Below are 25956 nucleotides of genomic sequence, written 5' to 3' on the forward strand. Positions count from 1 at the left end.
CCTGGAATGGCAAACCAAGCTCCCTGCCTCGTTTAGCAAAGCCAGGCAATAACCCGCGTCCTCCCCCAGAGCAAACACGGCACGGAGCGGCCGGCAGGCACGGCTGGCATACGAGCATGTGCAGGGCGAGAGCACGCAGGATCTCTGCTCTACTTAAATGCTCCGTGAAAGCTTTTCCACCACTACCTGCCCTTAGATACTTTGCAAAAACCTGGCACAAGCTGCAGAAAAATGTGCATTTCATGTGGTCTGGAAGATGCACTGACAACTGTACCTTGGCCATCGTAAACACTACAGCTCTAATAACGAAGGACTAAATCGCAGAGACCTCAGAGGGCTCTGAAAAAAATCTCCTAAAGTATCAGAACAACGGGCAATATAAGGAAGTGGCTTAAAAAAATGGGGAGAAAATTAAAATTTAAAAACACTTTAAAAATAAAAATAAATAATAACATAAATTAAAAAATAAAATAAATAAAAACCCGACTGAAGTGAGCACTCCAGTTTTAAGAGACATCTTAAGACCGGCCAGCATTGAAAGCATTTAAATTCTGGCAACTTCAAAAGCGAGTGCCCACATGAATTTAGAAACCTGGATACAAAGTCGTCCAACCTCAGTTTCACCAGAAAATAATGAAACCGCACGCAATCAAATCACTATAAATAAAGTTTTTATGCTTGGTGGAAGACAACACTGATGGATTCATGATCCGGGCTGTGGTAATAGAGCTAGTAATAATTTTGATGTATTGATTTATTTTTCCCTTTAAAACCTCGATTTCCGCACGCGACGCCTGCTCGGGAATCGGGGCTGAGCTCGACGCGAGGCGCTGCTGACATTGTCACTATGCTTTAAGTCAATTAGGGAGACCGGAGCCAGATGGCTGAAAACGAGCAAAATTACACAGTACATTCTGCTTATTAGTTAGGATTATTATTCAGGCCATAATTGCTTTTAGCAGATTATTTATCATTATTAACGTTACAGTGATGCGCAGGAAAATTACAAAGTTACGGAAAACATGATTTTTCACTTGTGTTTGTCTCCGTTTTGTTCCAAACTTTCCTCAAGTGTCTGAAAGCTTTAAAAGAGCCTCCGGCAGAGGCTGGAGGATGCTGAACACCAACCGACTTCGGCAGCCAAACCTGGTGGCTGTCTCACACGACTGGTCCTTAAACTAAATCAGGCTCCTTCCTAAAAGCCCGCCTTGAAGTCGCACCTCTAAAAGCTTCGTTCCTCCTGCACGCCAGCCAAATGAGGGGGGAAAAAAAAAAAGAAAAAGAAAAAGAAAAAACCCCACAACATGCAGAAAATTCACCACTGGATGCCCCTGAGAAGAGAAACTCTACTGAGTTAAGAATAAGCGCACGTAGCCACAAGCCTTACTCCTTTGATGCTGGGAATATTAAATTAAAGGAAAAAATATATATATATACCTGCAATATAGGCTTCTTTCTACCAGAGATCCCGAGATCGTAACTGAAGGCAAGCAACAATTGTGACAATTTAAGTTATGTGACTCCACGTCTGCCTAGCTTTTAATTTAAAATATATATGGCAATTATCTGAAGATTTATCTTTATCCCACGTTCCTTGGGGAGCAGTTAGGTTTAGCTGTCTACTGAAATCCCAAAGTGTGCTATGCCACACTGCAAACACTGTTCAACTTGAAAATACCATCCTACTGCTACAAAAACAGGTGCTTTAATAGACTGTCTGCAGTTTTCAGATAATCACACAGTATTTAATGCCATTTTAGCAAGCGTGACCTAGAAATACATTTCATTCAAGGAAGAGTAATAGATCTGAGGGTTTTCCAACTTTTCTCCCCGCTACACACACCCTGCCACTTTGCAACGTTAAAGCACTGAACATGACATTACCTCCATGCAGAGAGGGTGCACTGCTTGTGCACCACAACAAGGAATTAAATGAAAAAAAAAAAAAAAGTTAATAAATGACCAGTTCTTCCCAACTCTCAGAAACGGGCTAGCATTTTCCATGCAATTCAAACACACACACACACACACACGTTACAATTCTGCCTCCTGCTATCTTTACACTCGTATTCAGAGATGCATCAGCACTAGCACAGGGAAAAATGCTCAAGTGAGTCCACACCGAATTATGTGCAGGGTATAACTACACGATACTTTGGTTTTCTCAAGAAAGCTGGGTTAAGACATGCCCTCACCCATTCTGCAGCAGCCCGGCCAGGTTGCCAACACTGTACTGCGCCCACACAACTGTTTGGGAGGTCCCTGGGAAACAGATCCCCGAAATGCCCGGGGTTAAAAATAAACCCCGTGCAATGGCAGGAATGAGCGTCCATGGGTGGGGAGGAAATTCTCAGACCGGCCTTGCTGCCAAAGCCAACGTGCTGCGTCGCTGCAGCCCAAATTAGCGCTTGGCTAGCTCGGGGCGGGGGGGGGGGGGGGCAATAGTACCCCCGTTCACTCTGTTATCCACTCGGACAACTCAGTTCTCTTCCCACTGATCTAACATATTCTGCTGGCAGGTTCAGGTTTTAAGCCTTCTCCTAAAAAAGGGCACGTTAGTAATATGCATAAAATATGCTTTTCTATGAGTTGGACAAAATATGAGGCATCGCCAAGACACAGGGCGCTAGACAAGAAAATCATCATCCTTGAGCACCGAGATCCTTGTCATTAAGCTTTGGACAGAGCAGTGAGAAATGATGGGGAGAAGCAGACTGGCTAATCAACAGCTATGCCATGCAGATACCCATTAAAACCATATTATGTTTTCTCGAAATCCATATACTTCCAACGTTACTTCATCTTCCGCCGCCCCCACCTACACCACCCACTCGTTGCCCTCAACTTCTAATAGCAATAATGACCTTGGCACATGGCATTTTCTTAGAATTAATAGTTGGCTGGTGTTAATGGCCCTTGGCTACACCTTGGGCCATCAGCGCCTCCCAGACAGTCATTAATCCCAAGGAAATACCCTGCACCTCAATCGTTATTACTTAATTAGTCCAGCACATAATCTGTGGAGCCGTAACACAATACCAAGGCGTTGACTTGTAATTATGAGAAAGGAAACTTCCAAGTCAAAAGATTCGAGATACTGTACCAAAACCTAATTAAAGGAATTCTAATGTGCTAATAAATAAAAGATAATTATTTGGGGCCTGAATCAGCTACTTAAGTAAGCGAAGCGACAGCTTTTGACTTAGCGAAGAATTAGACTGGATCTTTTGCTTCACAACCTTACGGCGAACGTAGTAGTGGCCAGTGTATTTCTCTTTGGCATTACAACCAAGCTATTCTAGAAAGCTCCTCTGATCTACCTTCAGGTCTCTCTGACCATTTCAGTTTCAATATCATCATTCCTCAGAAATTCAAAACCATTCATACGATGGTTTTCAACCCTTGGAAATTGTTTATAGGTCCAACGACAGAAAAAGGTAGCCTGCTACGCTTTTGTCAGCTTTTTATCTCTCTCAAGTAACAACTGGGCTTTAATTCTGAGCCTCTCCCTTGTTGATCAAGGAAGATCTTGACCTTGTTGACAATGTGATGCAAGCCCTCTTTGGGACGCTGGACCTATATACTGCAAAGAAAAATGGGTTAAATCCACTGTGGTGAGGAGTACCCTGATTTTCCATTTTGACCAGTCCCTCGTACAGCTTGTGCAAAAAGGATAACCAAGAGTTAATACTGGGACCAAACTGCTAAACTTAACGGTGAGCAGTGACGCTACCAGCCCACCCCAACTTCCTCTGGAGCTGCTCTCCAAACTTTGCCCGCAGCTTGCAAGGACGAAGAGGCACCTTGTACCATGGGTGTCCCTCCGCAACCAAGGATCAACCCCAAGCTCGCATTACTCAGCAAAGCACCGCTCGCCACCACCTTCTCACACGCGGTCAACTGCACCAGCGAACCGTTGCCTGCTCCATCAGGAGACAATTTTGCGGAGGATGAACTCTAAAGGGTTGCAACAAACGGAGGATCTGTGACCACGCTCTCCACATGCCAGGGCTTCGCACACAGCCCTGCACACAGTACAGCTTCGAGAAAAGAAAAGGGGGCATCAGCTAGCGCTTTAACAGTCTGGCAGCCTGCCTGAACCGTCAATCCTCGCTCTGCGTTATTCTCCGATGAGTGTCCTCTCTGTAACGGCACTGCCACGGCAGCGGAGCTCCTCCGGCCCGGCTGCACCTCCCTTGCCTCATGCCCCGTCTCGAGCAGAGCTGCAACGAAGGTCCCGACCCAGGAAAACGGGAACAGGGCTGCTCACATCTGTGCTTCACGGCAAAGTGCTGCACTGGGGAAGGCTAGGCGGGGATGCGGGAGAGGACACCCTTCCTGAACAAGTTGCAGAGCCTTCGCTTTCCCTGCTCTGCCGACCCAGCTGACTGCCTTTATTCTTGGGCTTTTTAAAACCTGCAATACTTTTACTGAGCATGCTACGCAGCAACGCAGAACCAAAACACAACGAACCACAACAAAATCCTCGCTGTCATTAAAGGCTCCCCAAAGTACCACTAAATACTCCTCCTCCAGAAGGAGCTTGGGCTGTCGCAGCTCCTCGTTCCCGTTTATTGCTCCTATCACATACTTCTGCTGCCTTTAGGGCAGGTGTTTTTCCCAGATTACATATCCTTTGCAAAGCCAGTTATGATTAATTACGTTCTTTCATTATCGGTGTCACCCAAAGCGAAGAGAGACCTCATCTTTCATGGTGCTGCATTAATATCTCCATCCCGAAGGAGCCCCAACCCCATCACTGGCTAGCTGAAGCTCGAAATGCTTTCAGCCTCCTTCCCCCTTCTCGAGGGGGACGGGAGAGCAGATTCTGGTAGCGACTGAGCAGAGGGAAGATGAACAGCCCCATCACAAAAATAAAAATAAATAAATAAATAAAAGACTCCGATTCACAGAGGAAGACAAGCTTGAGGAAACCATTCAGAAGAAGGAAATGCCTTATGATTTAAACGCGAGGCTCAAAGGGAAAATGAGATGTCTGTAGCTATAAGAACTATCTTTTTATGTTCTTGACTGTTATTACCTGGGATAGGAAACAAGTCAACAACTGAAAACTGCATAAATTAGCCAACACTGTGTGTTTCTGCTGCCTGGCATTAAGCAGCCACCGACGGGACCCTCCGAAGAACTGCTACGGTTTTGTTGGGGGCTGGCTGGCTTTCTGGGCTCATCTCCTTCAAATATTGAAATTCACCAAGCTAAAACTAAGCGCACAGTCAGCACACAGCCAAACCGGAGCTTTGCTCAGACCTCGCGCGGTCTCCTCTGTGCCACGGGAACCTGTGGCCGCAACGGGGCATTTTAATGCTATTTATTAATGTTCGCCCACCCGCAGAAAGATGCTCCAGCAGCGTCTTGCTGCTCGGTTGTTTGCCTCCCGCTCACACGTGCACGCTCTCCCTCGTGCTTATCGCTCGTTTTTGATTCGTTTTTGTGGGTTTTCGCAGTAAGGACGTCCCTCCAGGCTGGCCTCCTTGCTGCCCTAGCGGCTGCATAATTAAAAGAAAAACCACTCCGGATAATTGGCCGGCTTTGCTAATTGAAAACCGGGTGGATAACCATTTGGCCCAGGGAAAAGCCCCACTCGTATGCCGTAATATGGACCACCATCTGTCTGTTAAATTAGCCATGGTGAAATATCAACACAGAAATGACCGGCGCGGGTTATTTTTACGGAGCTTGCCGTAACGCAGAGGACATCGCATCACCTCGCTGAAGCTTTCCGCACGGGAAAAGACAGTTGGATACTGCTGTAGCCAAACTTCCTTGGAAAACACACATCCCAAAAGCTGTGTCCACGCGAGAGCGGACACAATCAGGATCTTCAACGCTTAAACCTACGTTCAAAGCCGGGCTGCACCCTCACCCGGTGCAGCGGATGCCAACTGCTGTAAAGCCCCTCTTTCTCCCCAAAGTGGTGCTGCAGACGCAGGGGTTGATCTCGACATTCAAGCCATGGCCCAGGAGCAGCAGTGATAATCAAATGACGTGGGCTTTTTCAATTACTAAAAAGTTTGTTTATCCAACAGACAGATTTCGGCCGTCGGCACGTTGCTCCTCGCCCGATTTCCACAGGGTTAACGCGCAGAGCCCCCGTTAACGTCCATGGGGAAAAGGCACATTTCGCACCGCAGCGCTTGCCCTTTCGGAGGCACCCATCCAGAAACCGAACGCCGAACTTCAAATGCATAGCAAGGGCGTTTTTGAGATCTTGGCATCACATTTTAATTCTTTGCTCTGACACATAACAATGTGAGCAATTAGTACTGCGAGCAAACGACCCCCCTCGATCCCTTTGATGTTCCTAATTCTTGCTCCAATTGTTTTGCTGAGAGAGGAACTTTAGGGTTCGCTGTACATCCTTCAGGGATAATGAAGTGCTTAATAATAATAGTAATAAAAAAAAAACCATACCCAAAAAGGTCTAACATGAGGCTTGGAATTAAATCTGAAAGCCTTTGCATGAAATATTTTAATTACCAGGGTCACATCACCATTTTTTTCCTTTTTTTTGGCAAGAGATCTATTTTTATTTTCGCTTAGGCATCAGAACAAGTGATGGGCAGAAGTTAGGGAAGAGCACACACGAAGCTCCTGAGGCGAGAGCTCATTTGTGACTCACCAAGATAATTAACAGCCGAGCTGACCCCATCAAGAGTCAAAACGCATCGCCCTGATGGAAACGGGGCGCTTCTGCGGAAAGCGGTTGAAGACACAGGCGCGCACAGGTGGCAGCCTCGAGAAGTGCAATTCATCACCGCGGCTGCATTTGTGTTAGGACACAAGTAAACAACGGCAAATAAAGAAAATAATATTTGCGCGATGCCTCGATACATTTCCCTCAGACGTCTTCAGGTGTCAGCTGTAATAAATGAAGCATTTACTGGGTGCAGACGACGCTTTAAACAAATCAGCACGAGCCCCTAAAGGAAACAAGCGGCAGCATATTCTGCAGCGTTTCATCACCGGGGAGCCGGCAGAGCGAAGCTGACAAGTACACGAGATAAACACTTTGCTCTGCCACGCGGCGTCACGGCGGGGAGGGCGTAGCGCGGCGTCCGACCTGCGCGGGAGCAGCCCGAGGCAGCCTTCCCTCTCGCTTCCCGCGCGGGCATCTCCGAGGGGGCGAGAGGAGAGGAAAGCCCTACGGCACGCTCCCCTGGACCCCAGCGTGCTCCCCGACGCCATGGGCAATGCAGGCTTTAAAGCTAAATATCAAATATAGCATTAAAAAAAAAAAAAGTCACCTTAAGTCCTCAAATAACCACCGGAACTGTAACCACAGGTAAGGCATCAAGCAGAAGCGCGGGAACGTCTGACATTTTTTCCCCCTCCCTCTTCCCCCCCGAGGAGGGCAAGCAGGAGACCTTCCCCATCAGTTACACAGCCCCTTCTTCGCTATTTGCAAATGCAGAAGACAAATTATCGATGCACAGATACACATGCAAGAAAGCGAGCCCTTCTCAGGCTTCCTGCAGTACTCCCGACTAGAAAGAAATACTACTAAACGCGGAGAAAGCAAAAGTCTATCTGTAATTATTAACAATATGCTTAACATCTGATTTGGAGTGTCACGTTATCATGAATTAGTTTAACACTCATTAGAGTTGCTCTGATCATAATGAATTCATCTGCCAATTGCGTTGCCCTCCGATGGACTCCCATCGTTCCACCATAACCCAGTCGTTAAATGTTAATTAACAAACACTTAACGACGAAGCACTGGGAGGAATATTTAGCTAACTAAAAAAACCCACCCAGTGTTTTCACCTGCCAAAAACACTGCGCAAAACAAAGCTGTTTCGCCACACAGAATCCCTTCCATTCATTTTTAGCTCGGTTTCTTTAAAAAGCCAAGTTGCACTGTGCTGCTTTGTTACAGCGCTTTGCTCTGTCCAAACACTCCAAATTTGGGCACTTGCAGGCCAAGGTCAACAAAAACAGACTGCCTAGACCTTAACGATATTCAAGTTAGTACAGTTGTACTATACTGCAGCGACTAGAGGTTTAATGGCATACGACATCCCAGAAGTAGTAGTACCTCTGCGTGTTCACCTTTCACTTCCTATAAATTACCACCACTTCATGTTTTAATTATAATATGACCTAAAACAGCACGAATCGCTATCCGTGTTGAACAAGAAAAATACTTGGTGGAAAAACCTAAGAGGAAACCCAAGCGATAACAGTTTATTATAAGCGTCCGTTAACTAATGCTAAATCATAATAAAATACTTCTGGCAGCACACGTGGCGTCCCCAGGAATACTAAATGACTTCATTATTTGCGCTGCTTACAGAGCGAATATCAAATGAATTCATAATAATGAAACTACGGCGAGAAAATACTACCCAACAAAGGAGTAAGCGCAGGGGGGGAATTGCTATTGCTGCAAATTTTCGATCTCCTGGATCTTGGTAAGTGCAAGAAGAAAGAGTTAAGTGTCCTACTCTTCTCATATTGAGACTTATTAAAAAAAATTAAATAAATTAAAAAATACTCTTTTCCTTCTTGCATTCCTTCCTCCCCAAGCTTCATGCCAACCCCCTGGCCAACGTGTCCTTGCACCCCAGGCACCGTGCCCAAGCCTGGGGAGCTACCGAGTGCCCCGAGAAGCATCTCCGCTGCTGCTTAGTGGGAAACGGCAACCTCGAGCGATGCCTGCGAACCCCTTGCCGAGGCGAGGGGCGTTTTTAAGGAGGCGGCACAGCCACATGGAAGCGATCCATTTTGCAGAAGGCCTGCGGCCACCGGGAACGGGGGGAGGCGGTTTTCGGGCGCCTCCGTTTCATGCGTTACGGATCAGGCCTGCAGCGTGGCACGCGCCGAGCAAAGCAGTCAGAAGCGTAGACCTGAGCCTGGTATAAAACGAATGCACAACCACCCCAGCGAAGCCAAGCTTTTCTAACTCCGCCTGCAAACTCCAAAATCAAGTACCCCAATGAGAACATAATGAATAAAACTGACTACAGATTTAATAGAAGTTTTACAAACAGATGTACAAAAGTAAATCTTCACTGCTCTCTCTTCCACTCTCTTAAAGGTTTTCTACATTTTTTCCTTTTAATTTGGGATCTACTTTTACAAGAAAGCTTCTAAATCACCTTAGATTTGCAACAAACGGTGACAACCCAAGGAAATAAAAAGCAGCAGATGTGCTGCTCGACTGATGGCTCGACTAAACTGTGCCTCGTTACTGTATAAACCTTTTCTTTTTTTTTCCCTCCATCAAAATATTTAAGCCTCCGAAACCTCTGCCTTTTGCTAATTAAGAGTTAAGCTATATGTACGCTTCTGAGCAGCCGGCGGGACGCAAGCAAACGCCACGCAGCAGACTTCACGTGCTCCGGCCCGAACAGCTCCGGGTAACGCAGGCAAAACGCCGCTTCGGAGCCCAGCCAGCAAAACCCCCGTCTCCCGACGGCAGGCTGCTCCTGCCAGTACGAGCACGCCAGCGAGCCAAGGTCAATCCTTCCTTTAATTCTCCTCTTTCTCCTTTTTTCCAGGCATGGGAAGAGAGCTTTAGTTGTTTCTGCATGGATGCAAGGTGAATGAGGCTGTCGCTTCTCATTGCAGTGCTATTTATTACAGGTCGCTGACATAATACAGCTTTTTTTTTTTTTCTCCTCCCTCCTCCTCCCCTCAATGCAAGAAAAGGGGGAGAGAGGGTCCTTCAGCATTGTCTCGCTTACTCGCTTCTTTGAAGGGAATATATGAACAGTTTTAATTTATTTATATAGTGACCTGACAACTGAGAGGCATCAGCTTGTTTTCAGAGGTCTCCTGCTGAAAAAGGCAAGTTACCCTGTTATTACGAGGATTAGGAGTCCACATGCATAATAAAAGAAAAGAGTATACGTTTGGAAAAGAAACCGGAAAATTAACCCCTTCAGGCCAGGGAGCTGACAAAGAAAGGAAAATGTACACCGACATCAACAGGGGGGAACGTATCGTAGGCTTGCGCCTGCATGAGCCAGATTCACAATACGGGAAAAAATAAGGTGATAAGAAATAGAGCTGCATATCCTCAGCCAGTGTAAACCAGCATCATCCCTCCGACTCCCCTTGGTGCACCCGGAGAGCAGCTCCCGAAAGCCTGGTTTCAGGGTTGCTTCTAGTCTCTCATCAGTAGTTCCTCCCAATTTAATCCATAGTTTCAGATGAAAAGATTTTATGGATCTCTGTTCTGTCTTGAGATGAGTTTGCCTAGAGCTCCAAGCAATAAATTGATGATAAATCAATTTTCCTGCGCTGTGCTTTGTAGCCTGCTCTTTTTCGTACAGCGCCGAGAGCTGTGTATAAAACACCACATTCCTCACTTGTTTTTGAAGGTCTCCAAAATCAAGAACAGCCACAGTCTGTTTTTTGGTTATTACTGATAATCCAGAACCGCCTTAACAATACGGGATCGCACGCGACGTGGTTTATCTCACGGCCAGACTACCGGAGAAGCGGTCTACGGCAGAGGCCGGGCAAGCTGCGGCGGTGATTTATGGCGAGCTAGAGCCAACGACTCCAACGTTAACACGGGAAGGCTCGCGCGCGGTCCCTGGGCGCCTGGCTCCTAACCCGCCCAGGGCCCAGCCTGACAACCCGCCAGCCCTTGCGGGGCTTGTAAGTCAGTTAGCGGATTCTCACCCCCGAGATCAATACGCGACTCGGAAGAGCGATGCGGTATCCTCTTGTACATCAGCGTTATCGCCGAGCACCATATTTTAACCCTGTCACCCGCATTTTCTCCCAGCAATATCTGTAACAAAGCAAAGCAGTTGCTATGCAGCGAGCATAGCTATTAGCTCTTTGGTTGATAATATAATTAGTATTATAATTTACACGGCGCGTTCTTATCCTCTCCTCTCCCGAAACGCCTTACGGACGCAGACTTTCCCTCCAGGGGCTGCCCGCGACGCCAGCCCGAAGCAAGGCGAAGCCAAGCGAAGGGAAGCGAAGGGAAGCGAAGCCCTCGGCCAGGCCACGGCTCGGAGCAGCGCTCTCCAGCCCGGCGTGAGCAGGGCGCGTCGCCCCTCCTCTCCGCCCCGACGGGCGCCTTCCTGCAGCCGCTGCGGCGCGGCAGGGCACGCACGCTCGGGCACCGCGTCTCCCCCTCCGCACGCAGAGCCCGGCAGCGCGGCGCCGAGATGAGCTGTTGGCGCGCCAAGACGGCCCGGCCGCAGCACCGCCTCCGCGGGCTCCGCGGGCTCGGACACCGCTCCCACTTCTCATCCAATCGCCGTTTCGGGGCGGACGCTCAGCGCTTCCGGCTGCAGCTCACGCGCACGCTGCGCGGTGCTGGTAGCAAGACCGCCAGCCCTCGCGGCGCCTTCTCCCTCGCCCGCCGTCGACGCCGAGCTCTCAGCAAAGCTGCCCACAACGCGCGAGGAGAAGCTCCCCAAGCTCAGGCCGATGCGCATACCAAACGTGAAGCGTCTACCTTCGTTCACTACAAGCTGCAATTCTCTGCTCTTCCTCTCTCGTACGAATGCCAGCCAAAAATGAATTAAACGGTGTGCCAGCATAAACAAATGACATTACGTTTCAAAAGGCTCAAAACCAGCCGTAGGAAGAACATCCGCGATGCCGACTCCGCGGTGCAAGCTCGGAAATCCTTCCCTGTGGCCGCGCGGAGGGAGGCGCGGGCAGCGGCACCGTCCCCAGGAAGGCCAGGCCGCTCAGCGTGCACTTCCGATGAAGAGGACGGTGCCTCGCAAATGTGACTTGGCGCTAGCACCGGATCGCAACCTCAGTTCCTAGCGACCCAGCCGTCGCAGGGAAGCACGTTCAACCTGACGGCGCACCTAGGTGCCCACACCGGCCGCCTCTGCCCTCCAGCCGCTGGGATTATGGCTTTGGGCAGGAAGGTTCGCCCGCCCCAACGTCTCCTCGTGAGCAAGCCTCTGGTGGGAACATCTAAGCCGTCGGAGTAGAGGTGCCAAGTGACACCACAGACTAACACCTGCCCCACAGAGCGGTAAAGACGCACGGAGAAGAGGGCAGCTGTCCCCACGCCAGGACGCCACAAAGCTTGCAAGCACAAAACACATCGGATCTGCACGGGAAGTCAGGGGGCCTGGGCTCTCCGGGCTGGATTTAATGAGCTGGCTGTGCATCCAGCGCCTGTTGGCTTCTGGCGGTACCCCGGGAAACGGCTTTTGCGTCCAACCTGGCTAAGAGGGACCAGGGCTGCTGGGCAGCGCCGGGCGTTTCAGGGAGGCACCAGCCGCCTCGCCACAGCCGAGCGCAGAGGTGCAGCCGCTCTCCAGGCTGCGAGGGAAAATCTCCAGCCAAACATTTCCTTTTTCGTATACATAAAATCTAAAGCCCCAGGACAAAGAGAGGGTCGCTTTGCACAAGTGGCCACGGTCGGCGGGCTCCGCAGGCTGCTTTGGGGTCAAACCCGGAGGTTTTGCTAACCCATGGCTTTTCTCCAGTTTGCAGAGGGTTCAAAACGCCGGGGTCTCCCAGAGCCAGTCCCAGCGGTCCCGCCGAGGAGTTTCGCCAAACCTTATTTCTTGTGCATGAAACCAGCCACGCGGCTGAGCCCCGAGGCCGGTGCGTGCAGCGGGGATGGGCACGGGAAGGCACGCTGCGCTCGGATGACACCCGGGACAGGAGCGCGGCGCTCTGCTCCGTGGGGACAGCTTGGACGTTAATATTTCCTTCGTCCCAATTAGGCAAGACGCATAAGCACGCTCCTTACTCTAACGGCACGAGCGCGTGTTCCCTCCTTGCAAGCAGCGCCAAATTCTGCTAACGAAGCATCACCGCTTTCCCCCTGGGGGATCCAGCCCACGCGCGTGAGTCAGCGCAACGAGTCTGCCGTCTCTCGCGGAGGTCACCGTAGCGCTCCCTCTCCCGCCATCCGGGGTGGCAGCGGCCACGCGGGGACCAAAGCCTCGCCAACCGAGCGCTCGGGGACGGTGCCAGGCCGACGAGAGCCTGCGCTGCTGCAAGCTGGGAGTATTTCTACATATTCTTCAGCTACGGTTTTGAATTCTTTCACTGAAAACAAATAATTTGGCAGGACCCCAGACAAAACAAACACAAAACAAAAAATAACTTCAAAGTGTGCGTGTGTGTATATACACACACACAGTAAACACAGTTGTTTTCGCAGCGGTAGCAGTACCACATTAGATGGTGGTTGGAGCACCACAGATTCCAGAACCATGAGGTCGCACGTATGTTAGTAGATCTTCAGCTCAGTACAGGCATGCAAACACATACCTTTTACATCCCTTCCAACAACTGCCACAGTGACACAGACTTGGACCTGCAGTGCCACAGAAAGCAAAGCCCAGTGCACTGCGCTTAGTCAGGAGACTCAAATGCTACTTTTGGCTTTGCCGCCAACTTGCGCAAGCGTGGATGTGCCGCTTGGCTGTATCACATCTTTTTCCATCGCTCTTCAGCTTTTCATTAGGAAGCCTTTGGCATGCAGACGGTCCACTATTCTCCCCACTGCAGCACTGCACGCGTTACACTGACAGCAATACTAGCCTTGGCTGCAGTACTATAGAAATAGACTGTGGGAGTAATAAATGATAGTAATATAAGGATTTCCCTCCACAGCTGTGGAGGATGATGGCATGTGTCTCTAAGAGGAGGCAGCAGAGAGCCGCTGACGGCCGAACACAAAGCAGCAACTTTTTTTGCTGGCTCATGTGCAGCTGAAAGAACACGCATGCCCTCAACTTTAATGCTAGACGTTCAGCTTGCCACGTGCTTACCGAACACCTTCACGTCGCTGCACGTGGCTTGGGGGCAGGGGGTCGGTGTTTTAATTATCTGGTGCTTACCCACTCCCATCAAGCAAAGCTGCTCATACGCATTCTGCACAGCAATGAACTACTGTGCCACAACTTGCATTTGGGAAGTATTTCTCATCAGATGCTCATTGTTTCGTCCTAATTGGAAGCGTACTGATAGGCGTCGAGTTTCAGAGGGAGAAAGACATTTTCTCCTTCACTTACAGAGGTTTGTCGCTACCATTAATTGAAGAGAAAATGAACAATGCTTGTGAAAAGGGGACAGGAATGGAAGGGGAAGGTGCAACACAACGCAGCCACGTCTAGAAAGCTGTGTTTTCTACAACAAATATTCAAAGCCCAATTTGCAAAATTGGTTAATTTTGCATACAAATGGACAGTTACACATCTAACTGATCATTTGTGCAAGCAATTACATGCACGATTACCAGACTGCATAATTGTGTGGGCCTAATTTTGAATTGGGCCTTATACCTTCTGTTGAGCACAAGCACTACATTCAATAAATAGATATTGACTACTCTGAAGTATAATCATCAAGACCTACTCATTCAAAACCAAATATTGACAAAATATGTTTAAGGGCATATTTACCCAACGAGACTATCATGTAATGCTAGCATAAGGCAGCACATGCCCACTGAACTAAGCCACAAGTTTCTCCTGCTGAAACTTTTGGTCCTTTAATTTGTAAAAGCCAGTGACATGCATGGTCAATGTGGGCAGGCATATCTCTATAAACATTCCCAATATCTTCATCTGAAACGCCGGCAAGTTTTCTTATTGTGGTTAATTTTTTCAGTGGGAGAGCTGTTCTTAGGCACTCTTGCTGCTTAAGTCATATTCTAAGAAGGGAAAAATCAAATTAAAAGTACATTAAAACACCCTACTATTAGCAAGCCAATTGCAAATTGCATGTGTGGATTCACCAGCTGAACCCTGAAGATCAAGTGAGATTCAGGCTTTGAAGTATTAGGTGGAATAAGTTTTCTGCATATGTGATTTTAGCAGTTAATGCCCTAGACCTTATTAGTATTGTTGTCTTCTAAGGAGAGCTTTCCATGTAAACTTAATCATCCTAAAGCATTTTCAGCCAACCATAAGGAGTACTTTTCTTTTATGGAATAATACCAAAGACCATCAATTTTCATGTGAATGTCATCCACGAGTCTCTATTTTACATGTCAGCCAAAAGCACATGAAGATTAGCTGTCAGCAGCCTCAGGTTTTGGCCAAACATCAATTTTCTGTATGGATGATGCATTGAACTTAAGACGCTCGTTGCTACTGCAGGCAAAGTATATAGCAATTACTAAGCTATTTCTGACTTACAAATCCATAAGTAATCATACTGTTGGAAACCCAAACTTGGTGGGAAAGAAACAAAGTCCAGTAAAAAACAACAAAGACTAAAAGACAACTCGGTAAGCGCCAGCTCCCTTGGGATACATGTCAACGAAGAGAAAAGCACCAGATCCGAGTTCACAGTCCCGGAGCCTTGCACACATTTGCTGAGGCCTGGGAAAAAGCAGCTCTCTAATGCTCTCACATCTATATTTAAGCCATTGCACCTACAGTTAGACCATGGGGAAGACAGACAGAAATTGCTACCACTGCAACAGGAGTAGATGCAACCGGGGGGAAAGGCATTTTTGCACCACCTTTAAACCAGCCCGCAGGAACCACAGTGGAGATGGGGATGTTTGTCCACATGCACAACCACACGGCTGGGCTTAGACAGCTCGTGCCCACGCTTTTGCTGCTATCCTACCAACCACCGTTATCCTACCGTCTACACAAACACCAGCCTGGATTTGCTCTTCTGAGCTACGTGACGCTTGGGAGCAGCCTGCAGCCTCACCTTCCAGGTTAGCGCATGCCTTGCAGAGCTGCGTGACTGTCACGGCCCACGCACACAGACCCAATCATCGACAGCAAGGCCTTGTTTCTCTTAATTTTTCGGTCCGTTATGCAAAACAGGTTGAGTACGCCAAGCTCTTCAGGTTTTTAGACCCCTAAGCTCAAGGTAACGAGGTAGATCACGAACCAAGACCTTTCCCAGCCAGCGGGTACCAACCCCGGCGGTGTTCAGACACTGTTCTCGGTGATACCCCGCCCTCGGAAGCGCTGCCAGACCCACGTCCCAGTTTCTCCCGCACCCCTGGAGAAACACCTCCTTCAGTAGCCTCACGTTCAGCTCACGTGACCAAGAAGATGATGCTGTCCCAGAGCCCCCCAAGGAAACCCTTACGTTACTGGGCAAAGTACGTGCTTGAGCCTGTGCCACTAGATAACTGGGGTTTTACTGCACATATTCCTAAAAACACAGGAGTAATTCCATTGCGTCACCACAAGACAGGCCCACCAGACCAGGAAAACTGAGTGGAAACAAGTATCACCACAATTCTCATGGAACCAAAAAAACCCCAACCAACCACACACACCACAGGAGAAGTCCAGAGTTAATAAGGTGTTAGGGACCAGACGCCTTCTGCCCAAACGGACAGGACCAGTCTGGGTCTACAGAAATCACATGGCTTGGCCTTTACTCAGAGGAAAACTATTTATAATCCTTTTTTTCCCCCTCATTTCTATGAGCCTTCAGCAAGATTGACATTATTCAAGTTGACAGCAAAAGTTTGGCAAGATCATTTTCCAGAATCAAAGAACACCTACATGGTAATTGTTCTGCTGTAGCGTGAGGCATAACCCATATATTTAATGCTTTAACCACATGTCATGACAGCAATCAGAGTGAAGCTATCAGAGGCTCAATAAATCCGTTTTCCCATCTCCAAAGTCACCAACAACATCTGCCAGATGTTGGAAAACCACATCACCCAACCCCTGAATAAAACCTTGAGAATGGGTTAAAAAACACTGATTAGGAAGATAATAACTCTCAGGCTTTTTGCCCTGTTTCTTGAGCTACAGGAGTTCTAACTTCTCTCTGCACACATTGCAGCTAGAGATATTCTTCTTTCTCTATGCGAAGGATGAGATTCCCAGGACTGCAAGACCTGGGGATAAAATTAACATGAAGGAATCTGCAGCAAATGACACTGCACAATCTATTTGTAAATCTTTCCAAAAAAGAAAAGAAAAAAAAAAAAGGACATTCTCCTACTGTCCCCAATCTTCAGTTATTACAGGAGTGCAAATGCTAACACAAATCCATGTAACTAAAGGTTAAAGCTGTGTGCCAAGATCCTTGGGCAGCCAGGAGCGCTCAGCACAGACCCGATTTCGCTGCCTTTCTGAGGAGCTAGCCTGAGCCACCCAAAGCGCAGAGCATCACCACAACCGCCGGCAACCCTGCAAAACCCCGTGCTGCGGCACCGCGCTATCCACGCAGCGGCTGCATTTTATGTCGCGATACAACAAGGCTTCCTGGCGATACCTGATGCAACGCTGGAGGCAGATCCAGCCCATAGGTTATGCAGCACAGGGACAACTGAAATGCTGTAGAAGTTACCGCCTTTCCTTAAACTTTAATAAGGTCCTGGTTTTCTAACAGGATCCTCCCAGCTGCAGCTCTTGGATGGCACCATGGCCGTGCAAGGCTGCCGCGAGCTGGCGGTGGTTGCAACCGCGCTACGTGGGTAGACGCAAGCGTGCCTGATTTTAAGAGCAGCTCTGACCTCTGGGAGACAGGGAGGCAGCTCCGGCACTAAGCAATCCTGGGGAAATCTGGAGAAACTCCAGCCACACGAGAGCGTCTCACTACAGACCGGCCCTCGCTCAAGGAACGGACAAAAGGAGAGCGAAAAGCTGTGACTGCATCACTTGCTATTTGTTCTGAAAACTTCCACTTCTGCTCCCGAAACGCTGCTCCCCTCGTTCCGGCGCAGGCCGCCGACGGCCAGAGCGGCCCCGCGTGACACCAGCCCCGGGATGCTTCGCCGGGACGCGGCAGCGAGGGACTGAGTCAGCTTGCAGAGGGCGTGAAATAGCAGGGATCGGATCGCAATTTGCCAAACAGCGTTAGCTGCACGCCCTTCTGTCTGTGCACCGGTTTCCCTCGCTCGTGATGTGCTAATTCAGGCAACGCTCGTTGCAGTGCGCACACGGAGAATAATAAAGGTGCCTTTCAAAAAAGGCAGCCATATATATTATTTTGTCTTTTTTCCTATAAAATTCCATGGCTTTTTCCACGCGCTCAAACGCTTACACCCTCTAAACATTATTAATAGCTACCAAAGAATTATATCTGCCTACCAATCACTTCAGCTTCCTCCTTAATGGCAAGTACATTTTTAGAGCATTAAATATATCAACAGGGACAATGGTTGCTAAATTTGCAGTAAACAACAACTGGAAAACATTAGCTACTTCACTGACATTTTTATATGCTACAGAAATATCTCTTGAAATAATGAGCCCTTTTTTTTAATCCTTCCAAAGAGATAATAAAATAATACCGAATTCTAAATACTCTCACACGTCCTCAGCAAATAGCAATTTAAATTTAGATATGTACATTTTTCCTGCCAAAGATAACGAGCAAAAAAATCCACGATTCAAGTTCGCACGGTGGATCAGAAACGTTAACATTGCAGCTGGCTGGCAGCCGCAGCACAAGCGATACATGTCTGCGAGGACGTGGAAGCTCTGAGAAGGGGTTAACACAAAATAACTCCTACCAACAAATGCTTATCGCTGCATCTGGCTGCTACACTAACCTTAAAAGATTACTGAGATATTCCATTAGCATACTAACCATGCTACATAAACTTTTATGCTTAAAACGCTCGATATTTCAACATAACTTGAATTAATGGAAATTGAACATTAGGATGGTATCAAGTTAAGTATGATGATTTTTCTTCCCCTCCACGTGTCCGAATGGCTCAATCCCATCGGTGCCGGCTCCCGCCTGGGAAGCTGCATCCGCGGGAGCAGAAGGTCCTCGGCCGCTCGCCGTGGTTCAGGGAAGCAAGGTGCCACCGCGGGTCTTTCCTCCCGGCACGTTCAGCTCCACGCGTTAAACGCACGCTTCAACGTAAAGTACGCACGGGCAATATGCCCTTATGCACCTTGCCGGGCTACAACCACGAGCAAAGGGTGCTGCCCTGCAGGAGAGGCTTCCTTGGAAAAGCAAGATACGAGCATGCAGCAATCCCCTTTTGGAAAGGCCTGGAGGAGCAATATCAAAATTGGCAGGACATAGGTAGGTCTCCAACTTCATCCAGTACATTGCCGCTGCCTCCTGCCAGGAGAGCAGCCTCCCCTTCCTTGCAGGGGTGCTACAGCTAAGGCTGCATTGCCTTTTCACAGAGCTTTACGCTTTTCAAATTTATGCAAAAGAATCTGCTCGAAAGGGCAAGGCTTTATTTTTTGCGGTGCACAAGGGGTTTTTTTTTGTTCCCCCCCAACCTCCCTCTGCCTTGGCCCACTCCCTTCATGGATCTTTAACATTACGAAACCCAGGGGGGAGCGAGCTGTCAGGTATCACAATTCTTAATAGACATTTATTAGGCAATTTAGTCAAGTAGCTGTGGCTGAGGGGTCAGATGATGCTCCGGAGCGCCACGGCGGCCTCCCCACATTAATTCAAACCCTGTCAGCAGCATATTGCACGAGTCGGCATCCTCCGGAGCCGTGCCGGGGGCAGAGCGGCAGCACACACGTGCCGCCGTGCACCGGCGCAGCTCCCGTCCCCGCGACTCGCGGGGGGCCGAGCTGCACCTGAGGACACGCGGTTCCGTCGGTGCCCAGCAGGGCCGTGAGTTCCCGAGCATCATCAGCTCCTGCGTCCCTCCGTCGGCAGCTTTCGGACCCCCAGGAGGAGGTGCGCCCCGCATTTGGGGAGGGCTGCATCCCGCTTGAAGCGGCAGCGCGCCAGGATGGTTAAAACCACGTCACAGCCCACCACGGCAGCAGGAGCACCAGATACGCAGCGAGTTTTCAACCCTCAGGACCTGGCTCTAGCCCTGGTCCTGCGACGCGCAGTAAGGAAGTCGCCTATGCATTGCACTATATAGACACTACGGCTAGAGGTGCCCATTTCTGGGAGGGCGACTTCCCCAGCCCCGAGCTGCTGGAGCACCCCGGACCACCACGGCGCGTGCCCCATCCCTGCATCCCTCCCCCGGCACCGGCTACGGGCGGGTGCTGGAGGCAGACGCCGGACCACGGCCGGCCCCGCGGGGACGGGTACAGCGTGCCTCCGCCGTGCCCTGCCGGCCGTGTCCATCCCCCCCCCCTCCCCGCCCCGAGATGGGTATTTGGGCGATCTCTGTAACACACACACACACACAGCACCAGCTGGTGATGAGCTACAGAAGTTACATCACTGTGTGACAACAGCACGTGTTACAAAGCTGATTTATTGGAAAAAAGATTAAGAAAGATCCAGTTATGTACGCCCAGCCAGTTACTGCACACCCAGCTGCACGAGCCGGAGAGAGGGGAAACAAAACACAAAATTCATACTCCAGAAGTCTCTAACACTGACCTTACAGAAGACGTACAAGATGACATGATATTTTTAAAGGTCTGATAAGGACTGCATCCACTAAAAGCCTGGGGCTTATTTCCCCCTTTACTTTATTTTTCCCCATCTACCACTATTGCAAGAGGTAGATTTTTAGAGGCTTCAAACATGAAAACAAACAGCAGGTATCACTGGAAAAGGGAAACGCTCCTCAGTAGTCTTAGGGTATGAATTTACATTCTTTATATGCATTTATAAATTTGGTATTCCTACAGTATGAATTTACATAGTGAATAGCATGTTTGAATAACGGACTTGGCTGTCCAAGTGACCCCCACGGTGATAGACCCCCATGCTTCACTGATGCAGAAACCATCAGTCCTGGACCTCGTATCCCGTTTATGCAGTGGGAAGAAGGAAGAGTTTCTCTGGCAGGCTAAAAACAAGGTTTTATTTATATATCTCAGCAGCTGTTCAAAGACTTCAGGAGGTTTGGCATGTGCCCCGTATGCCTGGCAGCGATGAAGCGAGACCGTCAGAGAGGCATCAGCCCTTCCACGCAACTCAACCCGGCAAAGCCCGGCACGAGGTTGAGCACATATCTGCTCGTCCAAGCCAGAAAGGGAATAGAGAAAAATCAGAGAGGAGGTTGCTGAAGCCATGAACCTTTCCGGCAGACTCTGGTGTTCCCGTGGGACAGCACGACTGCGACGAGGTGGGCGCACACGGACTCCAGCAAGAGCCTGCGCTCGTTGGCAAGGCTAGCTCGCGAGCCGAGGAGAAGCGGGGCCGCTGCACGCCTGAGGGCTTCATCAGCACCGGTACGACACGGAGGACCCGCTCCAGCGGGCAGCCGCGCGGCGGAGCTCGGCCTGCGCCGCAGGGAGAAGCGGACACCCCAAGGGCCTTCGCCGGCAAAGCCTCCTCAACGCGGTGCCAGAAGCGAAGCCCGCGGGGGTAGACACGGCCTAAAGCCGTTCCTGCGGAGCGGCCGCTGCTCACCCGGAGCCTTACAAATACGAATTTAATACTGAGCAAACACAGGGTTACACCTATGCACGCAGCAGCCTCAGGAGCTTCCCGGGGAACCATCACGTTTCACCATACCAACCGCCACGCGCGAGGCGGCTGCCGCGGTTACGTACATACGCAGACGGGAGGGTTCACCGTTACGCCAGGGCACCTGCGCTTTGGGGTCGGAAGGGGCCGCGATGAGCACGAAGATGGAAAGCATGGGCTGCACCTTCCCCTTGAGCCAGGGCTTACACTGCAGGAGCACCGTCCGATCTCAGCAAACGGCATCAAGCAACGGGGCATCGAGCAACGGGGCATCTACCACTTCTTTTCTCAGCTTGCCCCTGCGGTGACCAGGCTAACCATAAAAAGCACACACTTAACTCCCAGTCTGAACTTGTCCATCTTCAGCTTCCAGACATCGAGTCTGGCTCTTACTGGCCAGCTAAAGGGGTATCAAAAGCAGAAACCCGCTCCCCATTTTAATCACCCTCAGTTAAGATCAAAACATGCTAAATGCCTTTTCTGAAGTCAACCGAGCCCCTCCAGCTGCTCGTTCGAAGCATTTTGCAGAGTCTCTGAGCTATTCTCCTGGGTCGTTAGGAGGTTTGCCCCGTCCTGCCGCGAGCGAGGCCACCGGAGGGGGGACCACGCCAGGGACGCTCCGTCCCCGGCCGCCGTGCCCGCAGCTGGGGGCCGCGCGTCCTCCTGCCCGGGAGCTCCTGGGGGCTGCTGCCACCTACAGATGCTGCCGCCGCACGGCTCCGGCGCCCGCTTGCCCGCCTCCCACGCCCGCACCACCGCTCTTCCTCCCCGAAAGCCCCCCCGGCCAGGACACGCACGGGCTGCCCCCGCACGCGCCCCATGCGTGTCCCTGCTACGCGCCGATTAAATTTGCTTTTCGGGGCATGAAGACCGTTCCCCCCCCCTTTCTTTTTAACCTAACATCTCCTAAAAAACTAACAGGCTTCGAGCCGCAGAAGAGAGCACGTAGATGAACCAAGGGCTCTGGCTAATTCCCAGCAAGGAAACCGAGGGCACGCTTAAGGTCGGGGCGCAGAGCGGCCCTGGCAGCCGGGCGCAGCACACCTGCACGGCGCCGGGCCCCGCGCTGCCAGCGGACCCCCCGCCACCGCCTGCTCCCGCTTCTCCACCGCGAGGCGATCCCCGTACGGGAACCCCCGCACGCCTCGTCAGCGCCAAGCCTGGCTTTGTTTACTCGCCGGCATGTAACGCGGGTGCTCGTTATTACCGTGCTCACATTAATTGCGAGCGCAGCTCTGGGTGCCAGCACCCATACACGTGCACGGCGATCACCCCCTCCTCCGCACGAACAAACGCAGAAGGGTCGCGGCTGGAGCCGCCCAGGTACCCCGCGGCCCACGTCCCCTCTGCACGGAGCGAGTCACTCGGTCGCGGCTAGGGGCTGAAACTCCCCGCCAATATTTACGGGCTTTTGCAGCTCAGCCTAATTTTAGCCACCGAACCGGCGTCGCGGCAGGAGAGGCGCCAAGGAGGTGCCCCCCTCCGCGGGCACAGGGCACGGCCCGCCGGGGACGGGCAGCGGCGCGGGGTGACAGCCAGCGTGCACACCGCCGAGGAGGAAGGAGAAGTGCAAAAATACCTGAAGTACAATTAAATTTCTCGGAGGGGCTCTCAAACAGCGCTAAGTTAATGTGGCCGTAATTATTTAACAACCCAGCAGTCCCACCCGTCCCAAGGAGGACGGATTTACCAGCTTCGGGCGAGAACAAAGGCTCGCCGGCCTCCAGGTAGCAGCCCCAGCGGCTTGGCTCACGTGCCCCCCCTCCGAGCTGTGCACCGCAAACACTACATGCCTGTGCGCGGAGATAAAAGAAATCCAAAAAACCCCACAACGTATTCATGCGTTTACGTCTCAGCCACCAGGCACGGGGTAACGAAACCCAAAGTTTATGAGTGGAGCTGCCATCGTCTCCCCCGACGCGCTGCAAGCCGAGGCGGCGGGCAGGGCCCCATGCAAAGCCACCAAAACTCGGGGGTTTAGCCCCCAATTCTGCCGGGCCCCCAGCGCTCCAGGAGCAAAGCTCGCCTGCCCGGCCTCGCTCACTGCCGCAGCGAGCGCCAAGCCGAACGAGCCATTCGAGCGCGGACAGCGGCCACGGCAGCCCCAAACCCCCAGCTGCAACAGCAACTCCAAGCCCGTTATTTTATCAAACAGGTTTCCTTTTTGCACAGTGCAAGGAACGGCGGCTTTTTTTCCTTTTCTTTCTTTTTTGCCAAAAGCAACCAGGACGCCTCGGAGGCGGAGGAAAGCGGCCTCGGGAGCCGGCGCGGGGAAGCCGGGCAAGCGCCCCTGGATCGATGCCTTTCATTTTCGCGGGGGTATAAATCTGGGCACGGAGCGGCTTCGCGACCGTCCGTCCGCTCAGCCAGCCGTATCAGATGGATCAGAAAGGAGGGCTGGGGAGCGCCGGGGCGAGCGCCAGCGCTGCCGGAGTGGAAGGTTGCTAGGGGAGAAATAACAGGAAAGCGAAAGGGGGAGAAGGGGGAGGCTACAGGAAAAAAAAAAAAAAAAGTAGAAGATGGAAAAAGTATCAAGTCAGTGGAAGAAAGAGGCTGTGCTGAAAGGAACGAGGAGGGAGGCAAAAAGATGCATGCCTGCCGCGAAAAACAGCAAGTAAAAGCCTGGGAAATAAGGAAGTTGGGAGTCCTTTAACCGGGATTTACCTATTCAAGGCACAGGAGGAGAAAACCTACGCGAAAGCAGCAGCACGAGCGCAGCGCTCTGCCTCCCCTCGCTGCAAGATCGCATGCCGAAAAAGTGAGCCACGCACGGAAAACCCGCAACGCCGCGAAACGCAGCCAGGAAAGCGCTGCGCCGACGGCGGAATTAGAAAAAGGGGCATTTTCGGGGGGGGGGTCAGCGCTGAGCCGAGCGGCGGAGGCGCCCGCGCAGGGGGATTTCGGAGCCCCTCGCCCTGCGCGCAGGCAGCGCGCCGCCAAGTTCCCTCGCGGCCACTTAGAACAAGCCGCCGCGGTGCCTCCGCGGCCGCTGCGAGGAAGGACGCGCTGGGGGGGCTGTTCCCCCCCCCCCTTTTTTTTTTTTCCTCCTTTTTTTGCTCTTTTTTGGCACCCGCGGGCGGAGCGGGGCGCGGAGACACCCGCGCGAAGGGCCGCCCGCGCCGCCTGCCGTCGCCAAATACAAACAGTATCAATAACAATATTATTAGTAGCAATAGTAATAATAATAATAATGTCCCCCCCCCCCAAAGAAAAAAGAACCCAAACCCGGGGGTTGCTCGCCGCCCGCCTTCACTTCTCCGCGGGACCAAACTCCCGCCGCACCTGCCTCTGCGCGGCCGCGGAGAAGTTGGGCCGCTGCGTGCAGCCCCGGGAGGAAGCGGCGAAAAAACAAAACAAAATAAAATTAAATTAAACTGAAAGCAAGGAAGCAGCGTGCGGTTGGGGGAAGGGGCCGCGCACCCACCTGCCTGCGCCGCCGCGGCGGCCCGCGGGGAGCCGGCGGCCGCCGCCGCCAGGACGCAGCTCCACCACAGCAGCCCCCCGGCCGCCGCCGGCATCGCGCCGCCGCCGCCCGCCGCCGCCGCCGCCGGGGCCGCTCAGCGCCGCCGCCGCGCCGCCGCCATCGCCCCGCGCAGCCCCGCGCAGCGCCCAAAAGTTGCCGCCGCCGCCGAGCCGCCGCCCCCGGCGCCGCCCCTCCGCGGCCGCGCTGCGGCGCCGACGGGGCGGCCGCTCTCCCGGCGGCCCCGAGCAGCCGCGCGGCGCCGCGCCCCCGCCGCCGCCCGCAGCGGGGAAATACGCGCGCGGGCGCCGCGCGGAGCGGCGGCAGCAGCAGCGGCGGCGGCGGCGCGAGGAGGAGGAGGAGGAGGAGGAGGAGGAGGAGCGGGGGGAGGCGGGCGCGGGGCGGGGGCCGGCGGCCGGCGCCGCGCGGGCCCGCCCCGCCGCTCCGCGCCGCTCCGCAGGGGCGCCCCGGCTCCGCCCGCACCTGGGGGCACAGCCCGGGGCTGCGGGCACGGCGCGGCCCCCCCGCAGGAAGGGCGGGGGGGGGGTGCATGCTCGTGGGCGCGCAACTCGCAAAAATTAGGGGTGGCGCGCGCTGGCCCGCGGGGGGTGCGCGCACTGGTCTGCGCGAAAACTGGGAGCGCTGCGTGCTCGTGTCTGCCTGGGTGCGCGGCTCCGCCCGCGGGAGCTCGGCGCAGGTGCATGCCCCGGTGCTCCTGCACGCCCGCTGCTCCCTGCAGAGACCCGGGCAGGTGCATGCCCCGGTGCTCCTGCACGCCCGCTGCTCCCTGCAGAGACCCGGGCAGGTGCATGCCCAGGTGCTCCTGCATGCCTGCTTCTCCCTGCAGAGACCCGGGCAGGTGCATGCCCCGGTGCTCCTGCACGCCCGCTGCTCCCTGCAGAAACCCGGGCAGGTGCATGCCCCGGTGCTCCTGCACGCCCGCTGCTCCCTGCAGAAACCCGGGCAGGTGCATGCCCAGGTGCTCCTGCACGCCCGCTTCTCCCTGCAGAGACCCGGGCAGGTGCATGCCTCTGTGCTCCTGCACGCCTGCGTTTCCCTGCAGAGACCCGGGCAGGTGCATGCCTCTGTGCTCCTGCATGCCTGCGTTTCCCTGCAGAAACCCGGGCAGGTGCATGCCCCGGTGCTCCTGCACGCCCGCTTCTCCCTGCAGAGACCCGGGCAGGTGCATGCCTCTGTGCTCCTGCATGCCTGCTGCT

At 52.3% G+C, this 25956-nt stretch overlaps 1 protein-coding gene across 4 annotated transcripts in view; it reads right to left on the minus strand.

Annotated features, from left to right (window-relative positions):
• The window catches only part of ERBB4 (erb-b2 receptor tyrosine kinase 4), a 574745-nt gene extending 549678 nt beyond the window's left edge, over positions 1–25067 (minus strand). For all 4 annotated transcript variants that reach the window (XM_064515342.1, XM_064515340.1, XM_064515343.1 and 1 more), the window contains exon 1: positions 24704–25067. In XM_064515342.1, coding sequence (XP_064371412.1) covers positions 24704–24797 — 94 coding nt within the window. In that variant the 5' untranslated portion in view covers positions 24798–25067. The remainder of the gene's footprint in view (positions 1–24703) is intronic.
• Positions 25068–25956: the final 889 nt, after the last annotated feature.

Source organism: Dromaius novaehollandiae, chromosome 7, assembly GCF_036370855.1.
Source record: "Dromaius novaehollandiae isolate bDroNov1 chromosome 7, bDroNov1.hap1, whole genome shotgun sequence".
Lineage (NCBI taxonomy): Eukaryota > Metazoa > Chordata > Aves > Casuariiformes > Dromaiidae > Dromaius > Dromaius novaehollandiae.